This window comes from Nicotiana sylvestris, chromosome 8 (assembly GCF_000393655.2).
Source record: "Nicotiana sylvestris chromosome 8, ASM39365v2, whole genome shotgun sequence".
NCBI classification, from domain to species: domain Eukaryota; kingdom Viridiplantae; phylum Streptophyta; class Magnoliopsida; order Solanales; family Solanaceae; genus Nicotiana; species Nicotiana sylvestris.
In genome coordinates this window covers 220,268,025-220,278,591 of record NC_091064.1, presented here as the reverse complement: position 1 = coordinate 220,278,591, position 10,567 = coordinate 220,268,025, and the positions used below count along the sequence as shown (strand labels likewise).

Genomic DNA, 10,567 nt, shown 5'->3' with positions numbered 1-10,567 from the left:
TCATGCACAAACCTATACCCAAACTTTGGCACACGCATAATGGCGTGCGCAGGCTCCACCAAATCCATACCCAACTACACAAAATACATATCCACTCCCAAGAGCCTACAGAAATCCCCCCGGAACGGGTTTTCTACCAAACCAAGCCTTCAAGAATGAGAGGTTACAGAAGCAAAAGACTTTCACTCCACTGGGGGAATCATATACCAGTCTTTTCCACAGGTTGAGGCAGTTGGGCATGCTGAATCCAATTGAGCCTAAAATGCCAAATCCTCCTCCTAGAAATCTTGACCACTCGGTGAGTTGTGAGTACTGTCCAGCAGCCCCAGGGCATGATACAAAGAAATGTTGAAAACTAAAAACAGCTGTGCAAGAGGTTATGATACTCATCGGATCGAGGTTCAGGCCCCAGAAGCACCAAATATCAATTAGAACCCACTGCCAGCTCACCATGAGACCCATATAATTGAGTTGATACACAAAGGAGGGGATCCCAAGAAGCCCTCGCAGACGGTAATGATGGTCCGTTCTAGTGAAACCAACTCAAAGGAAAAGGTAACTAATGTGAAATCAATGGTCCAGTTGAAAGGGGTAGACAATAAGCGAGTTGTGGTAGCCGAGAAAGGGTCATCAAGCATTGTTGCAGTGAAACTTGAGAAAGCTAAAGTGGTAGTACCAGGGGTTGCAAGTGAACCTGTTGTGGTTGTGAAGGGGGCTCACACAGAGCCTGTTATTATAAAACCAGTAACTCAGCTTCCAGTGATCAACAATAAAGCTATTCCTTGGAATTATGAACGGGTGACGATGATTTACAAAGGAAAAGAAATCAAGGAAGAAGTTTGTGAAGCACAAGGTTTGACTCGCTCAAGAAGGTGTTTTACTCCGGAGGAGTTAAGAAGAACTAAGGATGATCCAATGCCGGTGAAGAATGTTGTAACTAAAGAAGAGGCAGAGGAATTTTTGAGTAAAATGAAAGTGCATGACTATTCTGTTGTAGAGCAGTTGAGGAAAACGCCCGCTCAGATCTCATTGCTCTCATTGCTAATCCATTCAGATGAGCACCACCAATCATTGATGAAAATCCTGAATGAGGCCCATGTTCCCGGCAAGATCTCGGTGAACCATCTGGAAAAGATAGCCAACAAGATTTTTGAAGTAAACAGAGTCACTTTTTCCGATGATGAATTGCCCATAGAGGGTACTAAGCACAACAAAGCCCTTTACCTGACAGTAAAATGCGAGGATTCTGTGGTTACCCGGGTATTGGTTGACAAAGGTTCAAGTGCAAACATCTGTCCACTCTCTAGTCTAAGCAAGCTGAAAGTAGAAGATGAGAGGATCCATAAGAACAGTATCTGTGTGCGAGGATTTGACGGCGGAGGCAAAGACTCAGTTGGGGACATAATGCTGGAGCTGACTATAGGTTCAGTAGAATTCACAATGGAATTCCAAGTGCTGGATATAGCTGTTTCCTACAATTTTCTATTAGGACGACCATGGATCCACGCCGCTAAAGCAGTACCATCAACACTCCATCATATGGTCAAGTTCGAATGGGATAGACAGGAAATATTTGTGCACGACGAAGATAATTTGTGCGCTCACAGCAACACCATTGTTCCATTCATTGAGGTGGAAGATGACAAGGGACCATGGGTCTACCAAGTTTTTGACACAATGTTAGTCGAGAAAGTTCCAGAGGGGAAGTGTATCCGAAATCTGAAGATAACAGCCACATCAGTCATGGTAGCGTATGAAATGTTGAAGAATGGTTTTGTACCAGGAAAGGGTTTGGGGTCATATCTGCAAGGCATCATACAACCCGTGTCTCTTCCTAAAAACTTAGGAACATTTGGTCTGGGATTCAAGCCCACAGTCGCAGACCTAAAAAAATCTAGGAAATTGAAACAGAGGACATGGGTCCTTCCAAAGCCGGTACCACGTCTTTCCAGATTATTTGTCAAGTCCGGTTCGAGGAGTCGCCCAGCGACAACAATTCCTAGTTCTGTGATTGATCCAGACAAGGAGTTAATGGAAAGATTTGAGAAGTTGTTCGATAGTGTGAACATGGTGGAAATTGGAGAAGGTTCTAGCAACGCGGAAGTGCAATTTGTCAGGCCAACAACAAAGCTTAATAATTGGAAGGCTACTCCTCTCTCTACTCGGACAGAGTCTTGGTAGTTTGCTTTGATTTTCCTTTAAGTTTGTACGGATTATTCTAGGGTTGTAATCCGGATTTCATTTTTTTTAGTCTATTTGAGTGTGCAAACCTTGTTATCTTTTATCATTCAATAAATACAATTTCCCTTTCTTCATTATTCCTGATGGTTTTCCTTTTTGTTTTGCTTTCTTTTCTATATAGTTCTTTTTACGTTGGTTCTAATGACGTGGTATGCATAAGGAATCCTCAGCCCAGTCTTAAAAATCAATCTGATTCTGAAATGTTAGTTCAAGAAGTAGATTGTGATTACGAATCAGAATACGATGATGAGGATGAAGCCTTCGAATAAATTAGTAAGGAGTTAATTCACTTTGAAGAAAAACCCAAACCCAACCTGAATGACACAGAAGCCGTCAATTTAGGCGACACAGACAATGTCCGAGAAACTAAAATAAGTGTCCACCTCGAGCCGAAAATCCGGGAGGAGTTAATCAAAATACTCATCGAGTACAAAGATGTTTTTCCGTGGTCATATGACGACATACCGGGTTTAAGCACTGATTTAGTGGTCCACAAATTGCCCACTGATCCAGCATTCCCTCCCGTCAAACAAAAGTTGAGGAAATTCAAAACTGATATGAGTGTGAAGATTAAAGAAGAAGTTACCAAGCATTTGGATGCAAAGGTTATTCGGGTCACTCGATATCCTGTTTGGTTGGCTAATGTCGTGCCTGTACCGAAGAAGGATGGCAAAATTGGAGTATGCGTCGATTACTGCAATCTCAACAAAGCAAGTCTAAAAAATAACTTCCCACTACCCAATATCCACATTTTGATTGATAATTGTGCCAAACGTGAGATTGGATCTTTTGTGGATTGTTATGCCGGGTATCATCAGATTCTAATAGATGAAGAAGATGCAGAAAAGACGACATTCATCACACCCTGGGGAACTTACTACTATCGGGTAATGCCATTTGGTTTGAAGAATGCTGGGGTAACTTATATGAGGGCAATGACTACTGTGTTTCACGATATGATACACAAGGAGATTGAGGTATAAGTAGATGATATGATCATAAAATCAAAGCATCAGGCCGACCACGTCGAGGATTTGAGGAAATTCTTCCAGAGGCTTCACAGGTACATCCTCAAGCTTAACCCCGCCAAGTGTGCATTTGGTGTTCCATCCGGAAAACTATTGGGATTCATAGTCAGTCGGCAAGGCATCGAGTTGGACCCATCGCAGATCAAAGCCATACAAGAATTTCCCCCTCCGAGAAACAAAACTGAAGTGATGAGTCTGTTAGGAAGGTTGAACTATATCAACAGATTTATTGCTCAGCTCACGACAACTTGTGAGCCTATTTTCAAGTTGCTGAAGAAGGACACTGCGATCAAGTGGACTGATGAGTTTCAAGAAGCATTCAATGAGATAAAGGGATACTTATCTAACCCGCCTGTGCTAGTACCGCTAGAACCAGGGAGACCTTTGATTCTTTACTTGACTGTCCTAGAAAATTCATTTGGTTGTGTACTGGGGCAGTATAACGTCACCGGCAGGAAAGAACATGCCATCTACTATCTTAGCAAGAAGTTCACGACTTATGAGGTTAAGTACACTCACCTGGAAAGGACATGTTGCGCCCTAACTTGGGTGGCACAGAAATTGAAACATTATTTGTCATCCTACACTACTTACCTCATTTCGTGCTTGGATCTATTGAAGTATATCTTTCAGAAGCCTATGCCGACAGGGAGACTTGCAAAGTGGCAGATATTGCTCATAGAGTTTGACATCATCTATGTGACTCGAACCGCGATGAAAGCCCAAGCATTGGCTGATCATTTGGCCGAAAATCTGGTTGATGAAGATTACGAGCCATTGAGAACTTATTTTCCCGATAAAGAAGTGATGTATGTCGATGAACTAGAACAGGCCAAAAAACCAGGTTGGAAACTTTTCTTTGATGGGGATGCTAACATGAAAGGAGTGGGATAGAAGTCATGCTTATTCTGAAGCAGGGCATCACTATCCTGTTACAGCTCAACTTCGTTTCTATTGTACCAACAAAATGGCTGAGTACGAAGCATGCATTTTGGGTTTAAGGCTAGCTGCAGACATGGATGTCCAGGAAGTCTTGGTCTTGGGAGACTCAGATCTTCTGGTACACCAAATTCAAGGAGAATGGGAAACACAAGATTTGAAGATCATACCGTACCGACAATGTTTACATGATCTTTGTCAACGGTTTCGATCAGTGGAGTTCAGGCATATTCCGAGGGTCTATAACGAGGTCGCCGATGCTTTGGCTACCCTAGCATCAATATTGCACCATCCAGACAAAGCTTATATCGATCCTCTGTACATTCAAGTACGAGATCAGCATGCTTACTGCAACATGATTGAAGAAGAACTTGATGGCGAACCGTGGTTTCATGATATCCAGGAGTACATCAGAATGGGGATATATCCAGTGCAAGCCACAGGGGGATCAGAAGAGAACAATTTGACGACTGGCAAGTGGATTCTTCTTAAGTGGAGGGGTTTTGTATAAAAAAACACCAGACCTTGGATTGTTAAGATGCATAGATGCTAGACAAGCTACGACTGTCATGTCCGAAGTACATTCAGGAGTTTGCGGACCACATATGAGCGGGTATGTGCTGGCAAAGAAAATTCTCTGAGCAGGTTATTATTGGCTCACCATGGAGCGAGATTGTATCAGTTTTGTGCACAAATGTCATCAATGCCAGATACACGGAGATTTGATTCATTCTCCACCATCGGAATTGCACACAATGTCGGCACCATGGCCCTTCGTTGCTTGGGACATGGATATCATTGGACCAATTGAGCCAACAACATCCAACGGGCACAGATTCATTTTGGTAGCCATTGATTATTTCACTAAGTGGGTTGAGGCCAAAACTTTCAAATCAGTGACTAAGAAAGCAGTGGTCGATTTTGTCCACTCAAATATCATCTATCGATTCGGCATCCCAAAGGTGATCATCACGGATAATGGTGATAATCTTAACAATAAATTGATGGAAGAGGTATGCCAACAGTTTAAGATTACACATTGCAATTCTACCCCATATCGTCCCAAGGCGAATGGAGCAGTTGAGGCCGCCAACAAAAACATAAAGAAGATACTTCGGAAAATGGTAGAAAGTTCCAGGCAATGGCATGAAAAATTACCGTTTGCGTTGCTGGGCTATCGCACTACTGTCCGTACTTCAGTAGGTGCGACTCCTTATTTGTTGGTATATGGAACTGAAGCAGTAATACCTGCGGAAGTTGAAATCTCGTCCCTTTGGATTGTCGCTAAGGCTAAAATCGATGATAATGAGTGGGTCAAGACCCGTTTAGAGCAGTTGAATTTGATTGATAAAAAAAGATTAGCAGCAGTGTGTCATGGCCAGTTGTATCAAAAGAGAATGGCAAGATCATACAACAAAAAGGTACGTCCCAGTAAGTTTGAAGTGGGCCAGCAGGTGCTGAAACGTATCCTTCCACACCAGGTTGAAGCGAAAGGCAAGTTCGCCCCAAATTGGCAAGGACCATTTGTTGTGACCAGAGTGTTGTCCAATGGTGCTTTATGTTTAACAGATATCGAAGGAAAATGCATAGACATGGCTATAAATTCTGATGCAGTAAAAAGATATTATGTATGATTTCTTTTGTTATAACTGTTGATTGTTTGTATTTGGCATTATTTCAAAGATTGGAATGACGAAGGCAATTTGTTCTGCTATCTAAACACTTCACCCTTCGTTCCCCTTTTTTTAGCCTTATTTGTTTCTTTCATACCCTTTTTTTGGAATCAATAAAAAAAAGTGAAAAGAGAAAGTATAATAACAATGAAATTCAGGTGTGAACTACGTTTGACCTGATTCCTGTTAAAGGATACGTAGGCAGACTCACAGCTCGGTCATAGTAAAATAAAATATCCAAAGATCCCCAAGCAAGAAACTGGGGCAGAAGTTGTACTTGTAATAAGAAATGTGATTTCAAGAGTTGTAATTTTAAACCCGTGTCGAAATTGCTTTGAGCCTTTGATACCCTTTCTTTCTAACCCATCCAAAAGCCCACATTACGGTCCAAAAAAAGACCTTCCGATCAGTCTCTGAGAGATGCCAAGTCGAGCAATGTACAGAGAATTCATATCAGGGGCAACACTCCAGTTTAAGTAAGAAAAATAAAAAAATAAGAGAGTCTTATTGGTGAAAACCCTCATGGGCACCATAAGGCGACAAAAGCTGAGAGAAAATAAAAATGAGAGAGTCTTATTGGTGAAAACCTTCACGGGCACCATCAGGCGACAAGTAATTGAGGAATAAACAAATGATATAGGATTGTCGGTGAAAACCCTTCAGGGCACTGCAAGTCGAACGAGGTTCGTAAGTTGGCAGAAAGTAAAATTGGGTTGTGGAAATCTTGGAGAACAAAGTAAAACAATTGGAAATGAGATTGGTTAAATAGACTGGGCTAATTAATCCAAATGCATACCATGATCATTGGTGCCGGTGATTCCGCTCAGATAAGTCCCTTTTCCTGTCTCCAATAATCATCCAAATTTGGATTCTTTTCTTTATTCTCAAAATCCTTGCATTTCATTGTTGTTAACTTTGCTTCTCTAAAGCTCTACCAAGTTTAGCTTTGTAAGAAGGAATTTCAAAGCTTACTACCAGTTTCGGAATTGCACAAAGCAAAATGCAGCTAGAACATGCCAAAGATGATATGATGAAAAATGGGACCTATGGCGTAAGTAAAAGTTAAAACTATGGAATGGTTCAGTAATGTCGTGGGAGATGTACGGTTTCAGGCAGAAAGGTCAGGAGGGGAAAATAGCAGTTGGGGATCTTGCAGTTAAGGATCAGTCAAAAGGTCAAAACAATCTTTTCGATCAGTTCAAGGTAGTTGGACGAAGCAAAGAATGGCAAAGAGAAAACCACCTCCAGCAAGAATGCCACGATGAACCACCACGTTTTAAACTGACGAAATTTTCTTTGATTTGAAATAGGGGCAAAAATGACATTTGTTTTGGGAAATCATCCGTAGGAAGAGTAAGTACCAAGCATAATTGATCGCGGAAATTTTCAGGACCCTCCTGGAAAATGGGACTTAGTTTAAAATTCAAAATAATCATGAGTAGCGGAATTTGGCATGAGTGCACCGTAGAAGATTATAAGTGGAACTTTGAAGTTTGTATGTTTGAGATACACTTTGGACATTACCCCATGAGAACAAAGATTCTGACTTCTCTTCTTTCCCAGATTAATGATTATGATTTTCTGTTTCCTCAACATTTTCCCCAAGCAGAAACGCCATCTTTTTCCGCCTTTTCCAAATTTAGTCGGAAATTTTCAGGACCCTCCTGGATAATGAGATTTAGTTTTAAGTGTTCATGACCCTCCTGGACAATGGGATTTAGTTCTAAGACCTTCATAGAAAATAAGATTTAGCGTAAGTTTTACCTTTAGGAAATATGATTTAGCTTTGAAGTTGTCACTCTTAAGGTGAGATTTAATTTGAAATTTTCAGGACCCTCCTGGAAAATGGGACTTAGTTTAAAATTCAAAACAATCATGAGTAGTAACATCTAGTATAAATGTATCCCAAAAGAATATAAGTTGGTTTCAAATTTTTTTTTTCTGTAGATAGAAATCAGCTAGGATTTGTTAGGACCCTCATGTAAAATGGGACCTAGTTTAAAAAAAAAATCAAAACAATCATATGTAGCATGAATATACCCCAGGGAATATAAGTTGGTTTCAAAGTTTGCATGTCTAAGATAGGATGTAATTAGGAGTTTTCAGGACCCTCCTCGATAATGGGATAGCTTTAAGACCCTCTTAGATAACAAGATTTAGCGGAAGTCTCACCTTTAGAAGATATAACTTAGATTTAAAATTGTCGTTTAGGTAAGAATTGTCAGGACCCCCTGGATAATGGGACCTAGCTTTCGAATTCTTAGTAATATTTGGTAATATGATTCAGTTTAACACTCACATATGTGCCCAATCTCCAAACGGGGGCAGAAAGTTTTCTTTGTTTTATCTGTTTCATTGAAGTCAGGAGCCAGCTTGGAGAGCAGGGAATACTTTCAAGCGCAGCAGTCAGGAGCCCACCTGGAGAGCAGGTAATACATTCAAGTTCAGCAGTCAGGAGCCCGCCTGAAGAGCAGGGAATACATTTCAAGTTAGCAGTCAGGAGCCCGCCTGGAGAGCAGGGAATACATTCAAGTTCAGCAGTCAAGAGCCCGCCTGGAGAACAAGGGAGTACAATTCAAGTTTTAGTTTTCAGGTTCTTATTAATATTTGGTAATGTGATTCGTTTTACACTTACATATGTTCCCAGATACCCAAACTGGGGCAGAAAAATTTCCTTTGTTTTCGTCTAGTTTGGTTGAATTCAGGAGCCCGCCTAAAGAGCAGAGAATACATTTCAAGTTAGCAGTCAGGAGCCCGCCTGTAGAGCAAGGAATACATTTCAAGTCTAGCAATCAGGTACCCGCTTGAAGAACAGGGAGAAGCAGTTCAAGTTTAGCAGTCAGGAGCCTGCCTGGAGAGCAGGGAATACATTTCAGTCTTTACATTTTCAAGTTTTGAAGTTGGGAGCCCGCCCATATAACACATGAATACATTGAAGTTTGAAGTCAGTAAAGCGGAGGGTTACAACAAAAATCCCCAGCAGAAATCAGAAGGAAGACCACAAATCGAGCCAGAAGTAAAGAAACAGCGGAGGAAGCACAAATTGACAAGGCAACATCAGTCATAAGATCAAGTTTGGAAATAAATCTTTGTAAAGCATAGATTATAGCTTAGTCTAGCTTCTTCATTTTTGTCATGGTGTAATAAGGAGGTCAGTAGGCAGTATCAGCAGAAGCAGCAGCAGTAACAGCAAAACCGCAGCTTCATAGTAGTCCTAGCTACCAAAACTTCCCGAACTACATTGACCTGATTCCTTTATAGCCAAGTATATGTAGGAAACCTTTGAAGTAGAGGTTCGGTCAAATCTTTCAAAAATGCTTCCTCACGGAGTATTCAAACAGGCAAAAATCGCTAGTATCCACTCACTTTATCTTTGCACGAAAACTCTTCATGTTTCCGGACAAAGAGGGGCAGCTGTGAGCACGCGATTTTTGACTCATACGAATTACTCCAAAAGAATTCCCAAAATTAGGTCTTTTCTTTAATTATGTGTTATTTTTAGGAATTATTGTGTGATTTCCCTGATTGTTCGCATATATTTGTGTGCATGTTTAATTTTGTTAATGCATTAAAAATACAAAAATATAGCATTTTCATTTGAGATTTGATTTTTACATTTTTTGGAATTAATTAATAATTAGATGTTTTACAAAAATGAAAATTCAAAAAAAAATATAACATATTTTTGTAATTTTAGTCAAATTGTGTGATTTTCTTTTAATTTGGCATTTAATTATTTGTGATAATTATTAGTTAGAATTAATTAGTATTTTTAAGTTAATTTGGTGTTTTATAATTAATTAGGATTTTAGTTTTAATTGTTGAAAAGAAAAAGGAAAAGAAAATTGAAAAGGAAAAGAGAATAAGAAGAGGAAAATTTGGTTGGGCCAATTTAACCAGGCCCAAAACCAAAACTCAGCCAAACCCATTGAGAATAAGAAGAGGAAAATCTGGTTGGGCCAATTTACTAATTGAGAAGCTCATAATAGTAGTAGGGTAGCATTTGCGTTATCAAATTAACTAAAAGCACTAATTGAGTGGACAATTAAGTGGATGATTAAAGAAATGAAAAGTTGAATTGGTAGTGGAAAGTGAACTAATTGAATGCCCATTTAAGGGAGCTGAAAATCAGATTAGAGAAGAAAAAAAAGAGGGGGCGGAGAGAGCGGTATACACTCAATAGCGGTATACACTCAATATACACTCTGGATACACTGGATATACAGGGGCAGAGAGCTAAGAAAACTTGGAAGAGATTCTGAGAGAGGGAGATAAGAAAACATTCTGAAAATACTGGAAAAAAACTGGAATTTACTGTTTCATTGATTTCTATTTTCTGGTTTTCAATTTCGAATTGGCTGAAACCATCTTCCATAAACTGTTTCATTGAACTATCTGGGGTTAATAGCTGGATTAAAACTGGGACTGTTTTGTTGCTGCTAGTGATTGTTGTTGTTTTTACTTCTGATCTCACCCCCTTTTGACTTTCATTTCCAGGTATTCCTTCATACCCTTTGCTAACAAATGAAGTGCCACAAGTTGGAACCAGATTGAATTTGTATACAGATTTGGATGTTCGAATTGGAATTTGAATAAGAGTCTTGTTTGAATGTTAAATTCTATTAGCTTCTGCTGTTTATACTTTTGTTTTCTTGTTATGATTCATGTGTTAAGTTGTCCAACTGT

The 10,567-nt window shown here is 39.9% G+C and overlaps 1 protein-coding gene across 1 annotated transcript; it reads left to right on the top strand.

The window, feature by feature from the left end:
• Positions 1 to 519: 519 nt before the first annotated feature.
• Positions 520 to 4,719, top strand: LOC138876395 (uncharacterized). Its single transcript, XM_070155309.1, has 6 exons — positions 520 to 964; positions 1,055 to 1,467; positions 1,912 to 2,177; positions 2,363 to 2,443; positions 3,494 to 3,695; positions 4,297 to 4,719. Exons 1-6 carry the CDS (start codon positions 520 to 522, stop codon positions 4,717 to 4,719), a joined length of 1,830 nt encoding a protein of 609 aa, XP_070011410.1.
• Positions 4,720 to 10,567: the final 5,848 nt, after the last annotated feature.

Bases quoted from the DNA above. Each gene is read 5' to 3' on its own strand.
- LOC138876395 (XM_070155309.1), top strand. From the start codon at position 520: ATGGTCCGTTCTAGTGAAACCAACTCAAAGGAAAAGGTAACTAATGTG. The intron at 965-1,054 runs GTAAAATGAAAG...TAATCCATTCAG, and splicing joins AGAGGCAGAGGAATTTTTGA to ATGAGCACCACCAATCATTG. The intron at 3,696-4,296 runs GTACTGGGGCAG...ATGGATGTCCAG, and splicing joins TAGAAAATTCATTTGGTTGT to GAAGTCTTGGTCTTGGGAGA.